The 17,443-nt window shown below is 36.0% G+C and overlaps 2 protein-coding genes across 3 annotated transcripts; both read left to right on the top strand.

Moving 5' to 3' along the window:
• Positions 1-303: 303 nt before the first annotated feature.
• Positions 304-4,909, top strand: zgc:153981 (dual specificity protein phosphatase family protein). 2 transcript variants are annotated; one of them, XM_034027282.3, is made up of 4 exons: positions 304-410; positions 2,914-3,046; positions 3,418-3,635; positions 3,792-4,909. In XM_034027282.3, exons 2-4 carry the CDS (start codon positions 2,919-2,921, stop codon positions 4,001-4,003), a joined length of 558 nt encoding a protein of 185 aa, XP_033883173.3. In that variant the 5' UTR covers positions 304-410; positions 2,914-2,918; the 3' UTR covers positions 4,004-4,909. The 2 variants fall into 2 exon arrangements, with proteins under 2 accessions (XP_033883173.3, XP_058882348.1); XM_059026365.1 differs by lacking the exon at positions 304-410 and adding an exon at positions 1,486-1,595.
• A 7,231-nt stretch (positions 4,910-12,140) lies between these two features.
• Positions 12,141-17,036, top strand: LOC117416014 (dual specificity protein phosphatase 13-like). Its single transcript, XM_034027029.2, has 4 exons — positions 12,141-12,247; positions 14,718-14,867; positions 15,398-15,618; positions 16,665-17,036. The coding sequence occupies exons 2-4, from the start codon at positions 14,719-14,721 to the stop codon at positions 16,877-16,879; spliced, it is 585 nt and encodes a 194-aa protein (XP_033882920.1). The 5' UTR covers positions 12,141-12,247; position 14,718; the 3' UTR covers positions 16,880-17,036.
• The last annotated feature ends 407 nt before the right edge of the window (positions 17,037-17,443 follow it).

The raw sequence follows: 17,443 nt of genomic DNA, 5'->3' as shown, positions 1-17,443 counted from the left end.
GGCTATCAAATGGGTATACAATTATTTTCTGTATGTTTTGGGTGTTCTCAGGCAACTCTAGAAAACAGTACAGGACCCCAATATACCTCTAAGACCCATGTGTTTTTCAGACTAATCTTAACTAAATCATAATGCTGTGCTGTAATCTGTGCCCAACAGATGTGTTGACGATTGGTCTATAAGCTGTTTGAAACCTTACAGAACACTGTTCAATTGTCTGAGAAAAGAGACAAAGTAAACATATAATTGTAAATACTGCTGTTCAGATGTGGTTTTCTATGACGTTTATTCACAGATTCAGCCTTGCAAGCATAGTTTAAATTACAATGTGCAAGACACTGCTGATCCCCTTTGTCACAGAGTGAATACAGCTATTGTCAGTGTGAAGAATACAGAACTGGATGCTTGGTGTAAGTCTCCCACTGTATGATTTACAAATTAATAATATAATCTAAAACTGTGTGTTATACTTTGAATCTATCCTTTGTATAGAAAAAGCAATTGATTTCATCATCTATGTAATATGAGCTATAATACTAGTCAAAGATATAGGCCTACTGCAGTTGCAGCAGATTTTGCTAAATTGTATAGTCTCTGGTTTGTTTTCTCTGTATGTTTAAATGGTTTAGCTTAATGGAAATTATCCCTTAGAACTGTTTTTGTTTTTAAAAGCGAATGATATAATGTTATTTTAATGTATATGAAAATATACTATTGGTTATTGTTGATAACAGTTCATGTAGCCATGAAATTGTGCATTCCTGTTATACTACAAAATACTGCAAACAACTGTACATTATATGGAGTCTACTTTACAAATAAAAATGGCACTGTCTGCTTTAGATTTAATTAATCTTCAAAGCATACATTATCAACAGGAAAAGGTTTTCCTCTGTTTCCAGGAAATTTAAAATCAATTGGGCACAGTAAGGATGAATCTCTGCAGGATTACATCTTAAATTATTTCTATTTTTCAAATCATTATAATTGCATTAAATAATAAACCTTCCTGGCAAACAGGCATTCTTGGTTTGAAATAGGATTTTAGACTTATCAAAGACTATAGAAACTCAAATCAGTGAACTGTAATGCTGTTACATAGCAACCTGTAATGATAATTTATAACCATCTATGAAAAGAATATATGAACATCATGACTAATGGTTCTTCAACCCTTAAGGTGATGGGTGGAGGGGGAGTTGTTAAAGCAGCTTCTAGGGCAAGGATTGCAATAATCTAAGGAGTTTAAATGTTGGTTGTTTCTGGGCTTACTTACATACACTATATGAACTTGGACTGTGGTAGCTTAGTATGTAATATATACAAGTATATCATCCTCCATTTGAAATTCTTGCATGAGTATATTTCTGCATGAAACTGCATGCAGTACATAATGCTATTTTTACATATTCGGGGGAAGGGAAGGTGGTGTCACATTTATAGTGAACATCTCAGCTGCTATGGCCTGCTTCATCATTCTTACCATGCTAAATTCAGTTTGTTCAAATGAGCTCATAAAGAAGGTCTTACATATTAGACCAGTTGCCAATAACAGGCAAAAAGCGACAGGAAACATATCAAGGAGTGTTAAACTGGTAAGGTTAAATAAATGTACAGTCTTATTAGACCTAAAATCAGTGCTCCAGATAAGGTTTTGGGTCTGGGAGTAACTTACCCTCTAATTGAACACTGAGAGAGTAATTTATTTTCAGGGGGTAAAATGCAACATTACCTTGAAGTTATGAGTAATCTTGATAAATACTGTACAATCCTTAATGGTAATGGGGTAGGCATCAAAAAAGAGCCTTCCATTTTATCTGCAATGTTACTTTGAACTACTGTACAAGCACGCGTGTGTTCTACAAGGTTCTTTCTAGGCTCAGCACATTTTTTTCAAGGTATCACCCTGCAAATTAATTACGTTACTTATATTTTAACATTCAATTCTTAAACTCAGTGAACATGTTAAAACTTCAATATCAAGCCATACAGATAAATAAAACAAGGAAATTCATAAATAAGTTATAAAACAGTTTGTTTAATATTATAGGCACCTTTTTTTTTAGCGGTTGCCACTGACGATGGTTCTAGTCGGATTTGTAGCTGGACTGGGATGTTTACGCTTCAACCTGTGTAGTAGCTTCAGATTGTTCTTATTCTTACTGCAATTAGCTGCAAAGTCAACAGGGCTAGCCAGAGATTGGATAATGTTTGTTGAGTTGTTTTTTCTTGTGTATAGTTTCCTAGTAACTGAAGACATTGTATTCTGGGAGATGTAGTTCGTTAGTGGAAGTTGCGGGGGAGACGATGGAGGCAAACAAGCTGTGCAGTAACATTGCTATGCGTATTTTTACGCATTCAATTTAAATGTAGTGCATATTTCAGCTTTTTGAGTAAAAATGGCAAGTACACAGCTTATCTGGACCGCTGCCTAGAATTAATTATTTTGTCAATTAAAAAGATGAATTGTATGATTTGCTTCTTTTGAGTGACAGGGATTTTTTGCTCTTTAACTGACTGTAAAAAAATAAATTAAAAAAAAACTATGGAAATGTCACAAAATAATGTGATTGGCTGAAACATTCCAGTGGAGTATGAAGTATTCGGCCCAACAACAGGGCTTAAGTGACCATTGCATCAAAGCTATTTTCACACTAAAACTAATGTTAATTAAAAAATTTTTAAAAAGTGTTATTTTGTTTATCCAGTAGCTACTGGACTCCAAAATATTTTCCTTCCTCAATCTATATAAAAGGAAAGAGCAAACTACGTAGAGTGTGCTAAATTGGGTAACAGCAAGTGTGTGCTTCTAAAGAAACACCTGTTCAAATGTATCTCGGGCTGCTGGAAACATTAAAGAAGTGGCAGCAGGCAGGATAAACTGGCATCTTCACCTATTGATTTGTAATTTAGATGCAATGAAATCCTCACGTGAATCTAGGAATCGGCATCTCTCTGTCAAGGCACTGGAGAACATTTTGGACAGTTGCAAAGTGGAGTTGACCCAAATAGACGAAGTGTGGCCTAACCTTTATATTGGAAATGTGTGAGTACTTTGTTAGAATTACAGGTGGCGGTGTGGCGGTATGGGGAAACCATCTATTTTTCATATTCAAAGTTTTTTAGGAGGAAGCTGAAATGTGTTTATTAATGGTGGATCAAAGCCATCAAACATAGTGTAAGGATTTGAAATAATATTTGTTTTGTTTATATATTTTTATTATGCTGTTTGCTTTATACTTACACCATGGCCTCATAAAGCCCTAAGGTATTATAAGTAATTTAGTCCTGAATTCAGCTAATTCTAACAACAAATGTGTTCATTGTGTAACTATATAACCTAAATAGAACTCTCAAGCAAAGGGTATGTGATATTAACCAATATTTCTTTAACCAATATTTCTTGTCTTGCTACAGAGCAATAGCCCAGGACAGGAGTGCATTACAGAGAATGGGTATCACACATGTATTAAATGCTACACATTCCAAACAGGGAAGCTTGGGCAACCAAAGCTTCTATGGCAAGAAGATACAGTATTATGGCATAGCTGCAGAGGATTCCCCTGAATTTGATCTGAGTATCTACTTCAAGGCTGCAGCTCAGTTTATACACAAAGGACTGAAAAAAAAAGATGGTACGAGCCTATACGTTTGTTAAAAGAATGACTCTTTTTTCTGTGTGGATTTCTAGTCAAATAAGATATTTTAATATCAATCTTTGTCCATGTCTGTAATGAATTATCACCAATCATATCTGCTTTTTTTATGTACCCATGTGTTACTTGTTACAGGAAAGGTCTTAGTGCACTGCATTCTGGGAATGAGCAGATCTGCCTCCTTGGTATTGGCCTACCTCATGCTATATCATCATCTCTCACTCGAGGACGTCATCCGCAAAGTCATTCAAACCAGAGCAATTTATCCAAACAGGAGTTTTCTAAAGCAGTTACTAGATCTGGATATCCAGTTACAAAGCAAACTAAGAATGTGTCGGCTTCTTTAGTGACAACAAGTGGAAAAGAAAGAAAAAAGAAAGAAGGAAAAGAAGTTCCTTTTAATAAATATCTGTTATTCCACTAGGTCTCAGTGTTATTGAATTTTTTCCCTGTCATATAAATCATTTCCTGCATGATGTGCATACCATACTAACAACCTGTTTTAGTCATTATAAAGGGTGGGACGGTATTATTTACAGCGTGAGTTCATATTTACTTATGGCTTTGCTGTACACTAATGTGCACTGAGTCACAATTAACTCACTACTGGACCATTTCTGGAAAAAAGTAAAATATTCATGCAACTAAAATCAGATCTGCATTTCATGTTTAAAATAATAACATACAAGTTAGATACCATTATGTTATAATACCAGAGTATTACCCTGAAGAAAGGTTATGCAATAGCAGGCCAAGACATTATTTATAACGGCAAAGTATAGAACTAAAGATCATCGGGTAAAAGATATCCATCCAGCAGTACACTATGTAACCCATATGTAACTTGCAAGACTGGACACCATACTAGTGGGTTCAAGTATGTGTTGCACTGGTGCTGGGTGACAGCAACTTTCCATTTTTAGACAAGAAGAAAATTATTTTTCTGTTCACATTGTATTAGCCAGTTATAACATTTTAACTGAATGGTACAGGGTACATTACAACATACAATCAAATGTCTGATAGGTTTTTAAACCATTGTCTATATTAATATTTATACTGATCTTTTAACATATGGAACTTATACATACAGTATATAATAGCTCAGTTTTATGAATTGTTTTTGGGTGAATGCAACTTGCAATTTCTGCTTGCGTTTGCAGAAGTATACAAAAAAATTTATAATTAACATGTAAAAATTCTTATTGTCTTTTTGCTTCTGATAAAATAAATGATGCTCTTCATTCTACAAAGTTTTGTTTGTTCGTTTGTTTGAGAAAGGTATTTAAAACACATTATCCACTCTTTTACCAAATGTTTCTTTTGAAATGTTGTATGATATGAACCTGCTTATCATTGGAGCCAACCTGGAATATGGGATATGAACAGTGCATTCGCACAATGAACAACATTTCATAGAAATCTCATGTGGCGGTTATAGTTGCATGGCCCTGACTGCTTATCTAAATAAGTGGACTCTGTAAATTTGGATTTACATAGTCTTCATATTAGAAAGGTTTAAATGGTTCAGTTCCAAAATTCCAAAAAGTTAAATTTCTTTATTAAAAAATAAAATGTTTTGATATTCATTTTTGTGGAAATTTTAAAATGAAGCATCTTGTTTATAGTTAGCAAAACAGACTTTCTCCTTTTATCAGGGTTGCCAACCTATACTCTTTACAGTAGGTGGCAGTGGTAGACCATACTGTATAGTTACAACCCATACTCAAAATAATGTGAAAAACAAACCAATTCAAATATTCTCAGCACAATAAAAAGAGGGCCAGTGAGAATGTTAATAAAGCTATCAGGAGGTAAGGACATGAATTTTAGAATATTAGTATTCCTTTAAAATATTTTATATATTCATGTTCTGGGTCTTTTAAACAAGGTTATTAATATATATGTTTCTATAATTATATTATTCTCCCATCTCTTCAAGGATATCTAATTCCTCAATTGCTGTAAAACAGTAGTTTGGCAAAACAATCTGGCTAATGCCAATGACTAACATTTTGTTTGTGAAATAGTTTCTTGAGTTTACCTCAGAATTTAAGATTGAGGGTTTGAAGTGATAGACATGTAGCCAAGTGTGAATGCCCCATGCATTTATATCTTCAAATAATAAACACTACAAGAGAAAAAAAGTTCATTTTATGAACTGGTTATATTGTTGGCAGAACCAGTTTATGTTGTTCTTTAATCATGTGCAATGAATGTAGCATTGCATGTGGCAGTAATCCTTGCTTGTTCGATAGAACCTGGAGGACTCAAGCATGCATTGCTAGAACAAACAGGCTACTGTTTGATTTTAAAATAGAAAACACCATCAAGCAGATCGTTGAACATGGCCTTTTTTACTTGATGTAATCAGCATGATTACAGAGATTACAAAGCTTTTGCGTTGAACTAGATTTTTTTTCCTCCCCAATAAGTATATCCGAGACCAAGAAGGCAAGGCAAGTATAATTATGTTAGTTTCTCTGCATGCAGATAATTACATTCTGTAACACTGCGAATGCTGAGGTCATATTTTTATATGTTGATCCCCTTATGCTTGCTAGTCCTGAAAACCCCAGTAGATAATCAGTTGTGTGATTTATTATTATTTGTTTATTTAGCAGACGCCTTTATCCAAGGCGACTTACAGAGACTAGGGTGTGTGAACTATGCATCAGCTGCAGAGTCACTTACAACTACGTCTCACCAGAAAGATGGAGCACAAGAAGGTTAAGTGACTTGCTCAGGGTCACACAATGAGTCAGTGGCTGAGGTGGGATTTGAACCGGGGACCTCCTGGTTACAAACCCTTTTCTTTAACCACTGGACCTCCTACTTAATTAATCCAATTGTAAATAGAAAAATGATTATTACTGAAAATGTTACTACTCGTTTGCTTAATTTATTAATGGAACATATTTTACTGCAGATGATATTGCTCCATCACTTATTTCTTATTGGGTTTTTTCGTTGTTGCTTTTTTTTCTTTTTTTTTAACAGACTTTGAGATTAAGTATATTTTTAATGAGTAAATAGTTTCCAATTGCATTCATCTTTTTTTAATGTCCCATTCACTTTTTATGAGGTTTGCAGTCATTCTGTGTGGGTTTTATTGCAAGTACTCCAATACTGTGTGTTTTATTAAGTTTGTGTAAAAGTAACTTTCACTTAAGTAAAGGAGCTGTTCATCACTTCTACAGTTGCCTGCCTTAAGTATGCACCATGTCTTTATTAATAGAAGTAAGAGCTAGCGCTACTTTGGATCAAATTTCCTTTTCGTTTGCTAGCAATACACTGCTGTGCATTAGGTGGTGTTGGTGCTTATTACTATAAAGACTTCTGAACTCATTGTCAAAGAACCTTATCAAAACACAGTTATTATGTATTATGTATTGTTAGAATGACTGCAAAGGTCATAAAACATATTTATTGCAAAGGATTGTTTAAAAACACATTTGATTACAGTGGCTTCCAAGAGCAGCTCTGCTGCTGTTTGCTGCTGAAATAGGAACTTGCAGGAGTTGGAAGAGGGGTGATTGTTATTGAGCACAGTTGACATTGTCTCTTACTCTATGGTCTTCTCATGAACCTTCTTACACACTGAAAGAGGCACACCTATAGAGGACATTAACTTAACAAGGCCCTGGGATGCGTCTCTCCAGCAATTGTGGTGTTGCTATTTACTGACAACTTGGTATAGACTTCTTGAGGATAACAGAATTACCTTCAATGTGAACTACATTTGCAAGTCCTGGCCCATTTCGTTGTGGAAATTGAGGTTTCTTCTTCAGATCCATCTGATTTTGAACAAGCTTGGTGCAGGTTTTTCTACGTAATGTGAATGTAGGTGATTATGTTGATCTGCTTTTGAGCATTATCAATATGTCTTCAGCTACACGTCTTCAAGCATCACAGCTCTGATAGGAAGAACTTGAATAGATGTCAGCAGCCCCCTCACAGCATGGTCCATGTGTTACATCCTTCGGGAGGAAACTGGTCAATTCTCATCACCATTGAGAGAGCCTACCAAGATCACAGACCGTCAACATGACTAGCAATGAATTTAAGTACAGAGTGCTGACATGCTTGAAATTCTGAAGGAAAAGGGACTGTGGAGGATGTCTCGGAGACAATATAGTTGCCATAATTGATGTCTGTCAGTATAGTATAGCAGTGCTGAGGTCTTTTAAAGAACTGCTGAGACAGATAAGGATAAGCTGTTGAACAGATGCTGATGTGGTGTGCTCTGTAAGCCATACCAAATTTAGAAAAGTACTCCGAGCTGCAGATGGGTCTCATGTCAAACAGTTGTCCCTGTAGACACTCTCGTAACTCTCCTGGATAAATCAGGTTTCATATTTCAATTGCTCTCTTTTTATTTAAGAATAGGTCGAGAGACTGCAGACAGCTGACAGTTGTTCTGAACAGCATAGCATTGAGTTAAACGATGATTTTATCATTTAATAGATGGGCAGCTAAAGACAAGAGGTCACCTCAATCACTTCAAATCACTCATATCCTAAACGCTGCTGATGGGAAATACAATGTCTGCACTGGAGCAAGGTACTACAGTGACATGAACATGGGGTTGAGGCTTTTGACACAACAGCTTTTGATATCAGCCCTTTCTTCTACTCTGCAGATGAATTCATCAGGGAAGCTTTAGAGACGCCTGGCGGCAAGCTGAGACTGTGTGTAGAGTGCTATTGTCATCACAAGTCCAATCCACAGTGATGAAGCATTTATTAACCTTTATTAACCTTTATTTTCCAAGGCCAGGTGACAAGGCAACATTGTAACTGAACTGAACAAACCCGTTAATGGATAAGTTAGGAATACTGGAGCCAATAACATATTATTAAGTTAATAACAGTAAACTTTTATATCTTTCTATCTTGCAAACTGATATGTCATCAGAGGATATATCCCTGCAAACACAGGCCTGTAATACATGACTGTGTTTTATCCCTATTTACATGCTGTGCCTATTCTGTAACAATCCTTTACAAGAATATTCATCCTAATGGGAGGTTTATGATCCTGTCTCCTGCCTGTGATAATCCTTATGAATGTTAAGACCAAAAGCATTTTGTAGGTTATTGCAATAAACAAAATGTATGTTCTTCAGCACATTGACAGATATTAATAAACATTGCAACACTACAGCAATATAAAGCTGTTAGACCGCACAGTGATTTATATTACTGTAATATATTTTTCTTCTACAATTCCCTTTCCCCTCCCTGCTCTTTATTTCACCACTTTGTTTTCTCTCTTTCTCTCATCCTATTCTCTACCCTTCCTTTCCATTTCACATCATTACTTCACCGATCCAAACTACACATCAGCACAAATTCTGGAAAAAGGCTAAATGGCTAAAACCAAACCCCAAAACAATAAATCATGTCAAGACACAACACATTATATTATAAGATGAAAGACAATGAATAAGTCATTAAAATGTTTGTATAATTTCATTAAATATTTTAGATTCTGGCCTGGAAGAGCAAGATGCTAATTGTTAACAAGGGTAACATTTGCTGCCTGTCCAACAGATGGTATATAGTCCATTGCTTCATACTATAACTATTGGGAAGCCCTGTTGATTACCACCAGTAATCCATTCTGCTCCTTACATGCGGATCTCTGAGGACCATCATTCCATCTGCTACCATAAAGAATAACTAATAATAAATAACCTGATGACTATAAAACAGTGCCCATACTGTTTTTCTGTTTTACATTGGACACAATAACTTGGCAGTAGCACTACAAGAATCATTATATTATGCCATTCTACTTCTTGGCATCACATACTGAACAAGATTGTCTTACTTAATTATTGCTACTTTATGATTGCATAGTTTTATCTGTTTCTAACCCTAAAATGTGATGTAGAAAATCATATTTCTGCATGGAGCAGCAGGATTGCATATTTGAACCTTGTTTCCTTACAGCTAACACTAGCTGTTGGTAATGCAAACAAACTCGCCTTTTACATGGTCTGTTTTCAATGGAGGAACACACTAAGACACTCTATTTTAGTCTAAAACTGACCACTGTTTTGGAATAATGCAGCTTGAAGGACCCCCAATTTTTGTCCTAAAAACTTAATTTTGTTCAGACTTATCCTACTCTTTTATCATCATAAGAAGCAAACTCGTTCTGACTTTTTCACATTGCTTTCCTTATCAACAAATATGATGTCTGTCTGCATACACATGCCCTGCCAATTCAATTCCTGCAGATAAAAATGCAAGTTCATTTTTAAGGCAGAACCATATCATTACAGATGTGTATATGTAGTTTGTGGCACGGAACTAAATGTCCAGTGTTGCATATACTTCTCTGTTGTTTATTAACAACTAAATGCAAAATAAATAAATACATAAACAGAAATATAAATATATATTTTCATTAGTACTGGCACAATAAAACCAGAGAATAAAGACATGCCAGTAAATGCATAGGGCTGCAATCCAATTATTGACACAATAATGGTTTATGAATGCAGCACCAAATCTTCCAAGTCTTCTTCTGTGAGATAGCTAGTATGTTGGTCATTGATAGATGCATTTAGCTTGTGGTCTTCTACATACAGTTGGGTGTTGGTAGGAGACCACATTAAGATACATCTCAATCAGAATCTCGCCTTAATTTTCTTTCATCGTTTAATTTCATGTCTAATTCTCGAAGCTGGCCAAGAAAACCGATATTAAGAGAGATATTCCTGTGTTCACTGACAGCCTTGAGGGCATCCACCAGAGTCTTGATTTTGTAGATCATCAGGAAGGCCAGCACCAGAGTTGCCGAGCGACTGAGGACTGAGGCCCATTGCATAGTGGACTAACACTTTGCCTAAAATAAAAAGCAAATTCCCTGTTCAGAGAAGTACACTACCATTTAATATCAATGAAAAAGATATTACCTAAACAATACTGAAAATGTGGGCTCCTTTCACTAATAAGATATTTAAAGGTTTTTTTTTGTAGACAGTAATTAAATGATGACTGGTAAAGAACATTTGCAACAATACTCAAATTCATCCATATGTACCACGGTTGGATTAGCAAGACTGTTTTTAATTATTCAGTAGTGTTGTCACAAAGGGCCTTTCCCCATAACCTGCAATTACTGCAGTGAATGAAACAGTAAATAATCCTAGAAGCACAGTGCCTGAGTATTAAAACTGATAATGAGTGAGGCAGGTGGAATAAAGCCCTAATTCACCAACCTCTGGAGGCTTGGTTTCAAATCTGGACCAGGTCACACATGTCACTTTCTGTCTGAGTAATGCCCACACTGCGCTAAAGGTTTAATTCACGTTGCTGTTATTCACACTTTCCATTGCGTTTCTATCAAGTTATATTGTATTACACTACTAGTGGTGTCTGTACCCTGATGTCAGATACATTACAGATGTAACATACATGGCAGCTGTCAGAGTGTTATTGATTATCTGCTAATCACCCAATACAGAAGGTGCTGCAGAGAATAAACTAAATGCAACCCCATACTGTAGTTGCTGTGCTGTGCTCAGTTTGGGTTTAGATTATTGTACCTTTCAGCTTTTATTTTAATTAATTATCTGAGAATCTTGGGATAATATTCGACAGTATAGGACCCTTCTTTAGCTAAAAAAATGTATGTCATTTAAACTGTGATGTTTATGCCACTGGAATCACTAATTGTTTAAATAGTCTTCTGACATTGTTTCCATTATCCATAAAGCAGGTATTATGCCAGGTATCGCCAAAAAATAAATAGTCAAATGCCATTCCCAGGAGGATCTACAGACACCAGGTAATTTAAAAGTGGCTACAGTGGGTTAGCCAAGCCTAGTTCCAGTTGGTGCGCTATCATGTTTTAAGATAACATTTCTGACAGGGGTAGACTGACTTGAAGGCAATGCAACATGTTGATACAAATATAACTTAATCAACCCCATAACCAGAGTTATCTACACAGATTAGCTGGGTATAGGTTGATCACATCAGTCCTTAGGCTCAATGTATTTGAATTTGCACAAGCGTTTAGTTGGACGATCCTTGATATGTGGTTTGGGTGGCGGTCTTCCATATGGTGTTCATAACTGTGGATACAAGGGTGATTATGGGTCACTATCCCGCAGTAAAACAGCCTTGTTAAGTATGGTTTCCCTGTTCCTTTTCCCCTTGTGGGCTCATAATGAACTAATTGCTTTCACATTGAGATCCTACTGTACTCCCTTTCCTTTGGCAGTTCACACAATTTGGATACCTTGGGTTTAAATTATCTTTCAAATTGTCTCAGAATGGTGTAATTGGTAACACATCTGGTGCCTGCTCTTTTCCAGTACAAGAATGCTCCCAGTCATAAAGAAAATATTATTTTGCTAACATTGGTAGAAAAAAAGACACTAAACAGCTTGCTGGGTCTCAGCTGTCTGATGCAATTGGGAATTGCATTTGTAGCTGGAAGGTTTATAATTATCACTGAATTAAAAAAGGAAACTGCTTCAAGGGACAGCACTTGAGGTCTGCATGACGCACTCTGGAATAGAACAAACTGAAGCCAATAGCTCTGAAAAAAGGAGGAATTAGAAGCTAAAAGTAAGTAGTTGGACAGTAATTTATGACAATATTTAGAAGCATCATGAGATGGTTTATATGAGAAGTGATTAATATCTACATCTTCATCTGAATGGAAAACAATGTATTTATATATAGATAGAGATAGATAGACAGATAGATAGTTAGATGGATAAAGTCAAAATGAAACCCATAATGTAATTACAATTGAGAAAAAGCATTACCTAAAAAAAGAATACTTCTTTTTATAGATTTTTGTAACATGGGTGTATGTTTGGCAGGCTCCATGGATCATCAACATATCTTCACTGCACACGTTTTGAGAAAGTGCAACATTCATTAAGACTCAATGCTGGAGCTAAATACTAGGAGTTCATTTATTAATATTGACAGTTATGTTGGTTAATTCTGTGTATAACAACTTTCAAAGGTTTACCACTATAAAAGCACATCAAAGTGTAATATATCATAGTGAAAGGATGTAAAAGCAAAGGTAACCCTTGTAAAGCCCAACTCATTTAAAAAAATATTTGTTTTCTGTATATCATATTTGACAGTATTAGACTAAATACTGTGGAGTGTCTCTATTACGACGACCAATACACACATACTTATTCAAATTACTTTACATTTATTTCAAACATTTACAGGGTTAAGTTATGTGGGTACCTCATAAAGGATTCACTAAAGCTTAAAAGCCTAACTGATCGACGGGAATTAGTATGAATGTCTGCTGTCCTTCTTAGTATGTTCTGGCTTGAAGTGTATCAGAGAGGTGCTTTCAGCCGGATGGATTTGAACTCATTCAATAACCTACAGTGGAGCAATATTTAGAGGTGTATTCAAATAATCTATAACTAAATCTAAAAATAGAACTAATCAAAACTAATTCAAAGCAACAAAATAGACTTCAATTCCCAAACTACATAACAAGCGACAGTCTGGAACAACTGCAGTTCTTTAAACATTCAGCTGTCGAGAGATCCATTTTCAAACAGTTGTCCCTCCAAACACCCTAGTATTAACTCATGCAGGATTCATAGCCTTCAACTTGTACCCCTGTATCTGGTAAAGTAGAACTATCACATTCCCTCTATAGCTGTGATCTTGTGTTGCCATGAGCAGGCAGCAGCAGGGGGGATACTACAAGGATATAAAGGGCTTTGCTCAGCAAGCAAATAATCTTGAAGGAGTTTCCTATAACATCAGGTTATATTTATTTCCGTATATTTTTATGCTGTACAAAACAGTTCAGTTCTGTAAAAGATTTAAGATAAATAAGAGCAAGGAGAAAAGCCAATTTTACAAATACAATAACCAAACATAAGACTGTGGAAAATACAGTAAAACCTGAATTAGTGGTCTTACCAACCAGTAAACAGCAGAACAAGTGTGCTTTTCTAATACAATTGAATGACACCTTAAATAAACAGACAGTTAATTCAGGTTGACACAACGATTTAAACCATGTCATTTAGCAGCTATTGAAACATGTGCCAGAGGACAGTTTTGAGCTGTGCAGCACAAGACAAAGTCAGCAGCTCTATTAATTTACTCTGATCTGTTTTAACAGCTGGCTCAACTCATGAGGCCCTGTGTAAGCACTCATTTGGTTACCCACACTGGTGTTGACGTTGCAATATCTCCATAGAGTTTGCAATCGTGATTATAGTCAGTGAGCAGGAGGCAGCTTTGGGTTTTGACACTGGTTAATGATTCATGTTCTAAGAATGAGATGGAGCATGTCCAAATAATGTTGTTTAGCACAGCTGTTGAAGTACAGTAGGTTTGTGTTTTTAAATACTGTGCTCATACTGATTAGTATGTACTTTCAGTTCCATATATTCCAAATTCCATACACAGCACCCTGTGTAAAGAACCATTGACATGGTTTTGCTCATCGCTTTTGCAAAGGATCATCATGCGTCTCACCAATTATTTTCTGTACAATCATCTCAGATTTCACATAACATAGGACACAAGCCAGTGGCACATCCGGTTGAAGGGGGAGCCATATAAGAGGTCAGTGGTACAAACAGAGGTCCAGGTTCAAACGCAATCCCAGTACAAAAAAACATGTGGTGGAGTTGGGGCCAGGAGCAGATATTCCAGAACAGACAGAACCCTTATTTCATGAGTGCCAATTAAAATGCACAGGGCCACAAAGTGCTGTTAAAAGTTCATCACTTTTATAAATAACATTTATCGGTGTATAATGTTTTAAAGTTTAATAAAGTTCATTCTGAGGTTACATCATTTTAAAAAGTCTGTAATGAACAATTGATGCTTTATCTTAATGGGATTTTTTTTTATCTGTATTCTCTAGCATATACCACTGGTTCAGAACCAATACGGTCAGTATCTTATGTAAATTATGTAGATTCTACTTAATGGCCTTTAAGAAGGTGGGTGAATGGGAAAATCTGGTCAGCTGGAGTGTTTGGAGGATTTATTTGATAAAATGTCAAATCTTTTTAAATATCTGTTTTAGAATGGCTGGAAAATCTGTGCCCGAAGTCAAAGCAAGCAAGGACAAGTATGAAACCCCATCTATTTCTGAGCTCCAGCGCCTGCTGATGGTGAACCGAAAATCTACTGGACATGTCAATGAAGTCTGGCCAAATATATATATAGGAGATGCGTATGTACTGTAAACTATTGAGTTACTTAAATACTCCTGTATTGAACAATTAAATTAAATTGTTACCAAGTACACCAAAAAAGGGGATCCAGGACTAAAATTGAAACTTCAGCTTTCTGTTAGCTTTGCATCATAAGATTGGAGTTACTTTAAACCTCCTATACCAGCTATTTTCTTTTAATACACTAGCCACCAAAATATCTTAATGCAGGTCTTAAACACAGTATAATGTGTGTGTGTGAATGAAAAAGGTATGCACTTCCAAGTGCTTGTACAAACTATTGAGATTTGTGACATTTTGTGTTTCTGTACAAAGCTGCAGCTAGGCTTGGTCAGCATATCCTACATTCTCTCTTTTTATTTATTTATTTATTTATTATTTAGATCATTGGAAGTCTATTCCTTGTTATATTCATTCACCCAATTATTATTTGCAAAGTATGAGGTGTTTACTTGTTTATTTGCTGTCATTTATTATTGTTAATTTAACAAACAAATCAATTACAACTTTGAATGCTATTTTTTTTTAGGTACGCCGCACGAGACAAATGCACACTGCTTAATCTTGGTATCACCCATATTGTGAATGCTGCTCAAGGAATATACCAGGTTAACACTGGAGCCAAGTACTACCGTGACACGCAGATGCATTACCTTGGCGTAGAGGCAGATGATGAACCTGAGTTTGACCTGAGCCCATTCTTTTATCCGACTGCTAAGTTTATAAGTGCAGGACTTGGTTCACTGCAAGGTAATTGTGTATGCACTGCCCTTACCAAATGTTCTTCAATGGCACCACAATAGCAATACCAAGGGATTGAAGTAGCTGAAGGGCAGCTGCAATGCTATGACTACATACAGTGGTTACATTTTCATATTTTGACATATCAATCACAGTGGTATGAACCGATCCACACTGTGGTAATACATTGCAGTACTATAGACCACTGTGTATCATTTGTTCAAAACCATTGTTCTGCTCTTGTTTCAATGAGATCTGCTAATGGTTCTTACGCTTACTGTATGGGTGATTGAATGAAAAGATCTCTGTTTTTAAATAAGCTACTGATGATCCCAATTAACATTCGGCCTTGGCCTGCACTGTCATCAGATTTAAACCCCATTGGGATTGCTGATATGAGTTTGGGAGGAGAAATCAATGTCACCAAAGACAATCACAGACTACCTAAAAACCAAATAGAACATTCTGTTCTTTATAAAATAACCTTGGGAGTAGATGAAGCAGTTACTGTTCAAATACTTAAAATACCTGACAACTAGGAAGCATGCCATACATCTAAGGGACAAGGTTATATATATATGACGGTTTTAAAGCAACAGCAAAAGCCAAGTGAAGTAAAAGAACCCAAATGCTATTAGCTAGATGGGGCAAGAAAACAGCAAGGGAAACATGGAGCTATTTCCCTCACTGGACAACTGTATGACTCGGTTGGCCTGTAACTGACAAGTTTATGGTTAACATGCTTGACAAGGCCAGCTGCTACAGATGTCAGTGCAGCAAGGAGAGCACATTCAGGTTCCAAATGAATGATTGAGAACCTGCACTGGAGCCAGTATCTGGTTGTAGCAACAGCTTGGGGTGGATGGGAACTTTAAACCTTTCTGAATCACACAGATTTCAGGTTCTGTTCAAAACTTATATTTTGCAGGTCACTAAGTGTGCAGAAGAAACGCTAGAGTAAAAGAGCTGTCTACTACACAGAAGATGCATTTATTATGCAAAGAGTTGTGAAGTAAATTACATATATTAGATATATCTTTTTGTTTTTCTTGCAGGGAAAGTGTTTGTCAACTGTGCAATGGGCGTCAGTCGCTCTGCAACTCTGGTGTTAGCCTACCTAATGATCTGCAAGAATGCAACTTTGCTGGATGCACTCAAGGCAGTCTGCAAACACAGAGACGTCTTTCCCAATTCGGGATTTCTGAGCCAGCTCAGACAACTAGACCTCGCTCTAACACTAGAGAGAAGAAAGGAAAGGGAACCACAATAATTCTGATTGTAAATGTATCACTCTTCTGTTTGTACAATGAGTGTTTTTAAACAGTTTGAATAAAGTAAGCATCTTAGAAATATAAATATAAACATTATTTTTTAACTGAATTGGAATGCCCTTGAGTTGCACAACAAAAACAATATTCCTCTTTCTTTAACTGGCACTGACATTTCGCTCTACATAATCCAAGTGCTTACCATTTCTTAAATTCCATTTGGCAAACACACAACATGGAAATATATAAACAACTAGTTGGTTTCCCGAGTGCTTATTCCTGAAATTAGACATAAATAACTCTTGAGTTAAAGTTTTGTGAATATACCGTTCCTTTAAGACCTACAAGAGTTAAAGTTTCTTCCAAGCAGAAACCAGAATAAACTTCCTGTGTTGATAATGCCCGAATGAAGGTGGGATATTTTAACACTGAAGATTTACAAACATGTTTCGTTTTTGTAAGAGTTGTGTTAAACTGGGGTAAAAACAGTACATCAGTGGTGCACAAAAAGTCTTTGTGATGGAATTGTATACTGTACCTTCAGCGGGTTTAGAGACTGTAACAGA

Source organism: Acipenser ruthenus, chromosome 7 (genome assembly GCF_902713425.1).
Source record: "Acipenser ruthenus chromosome 7, fAciRut3.2 maternal haplotype, whole genome shotgun sequence".
NCBI classification, from domain to species: Eukaryota; Metazoa; Chordata; class Actinopteri; order Acipenseriformes; family Acipenseridae; genus Acipenser; species Acipenser ruthenus.
Note: the sequence above shows the minus strand (reverse complement) of the source record. Positions and strands in the feature narration are given on the sequence as shown.

What these genes read in the sequence shown, in the direction of transcription:
- LOC117416014 (XM_034027029.2), top strand. Translation starts at nt 14,719, where the DNA reads ATGGCTGGAAAATCTGTGCCCGAAGTCAAAGCAAGCAAGGACAAGTAT. An exon ending in AATATATATATAGGAGATGC is followed by an intron (nt 14,868 to 15,397) that starts GTATGTACTGTA and finishes ATTTTTTTTTAG; the next exon opens with GTACGCCGCACGAGACAAAT. An exon ending in AGGACTTGGTTCACTGCAAG is followed by an intron (nt 15,619 to 16,664) that starts GTAATTGTGTAT and finishes TTTTTCTTGCAG; the next exon opens with GGAAAGTGTTTGTCAACTGT.
- zgc:153981 (XM_034027282.3), top strand. Translation starts at nt 2,919, where the DNA reads ATGAAATCCTCACGTGAATCTAGGAATCGGCATCTCTCTGTCAAGGCA. An exon ending in AACCTTTATATTGGAAATGT is followed by an intron (nt 3,047 to 3,417) that starts GTGAGTACTTTG and finishes GTCTTGCTACAG; the next exon opens with AGCAATAGCCCAGGACAGGA. An exon ending in AGGACTGAAAAAAAAAGATG is followed by an intron (nt 3,636 to 3,791) that starts GTACGAGCCTAT and finishes TACTTGTTACAG; the next exon opens with GAAAGGTCTTAGTGCACTGC.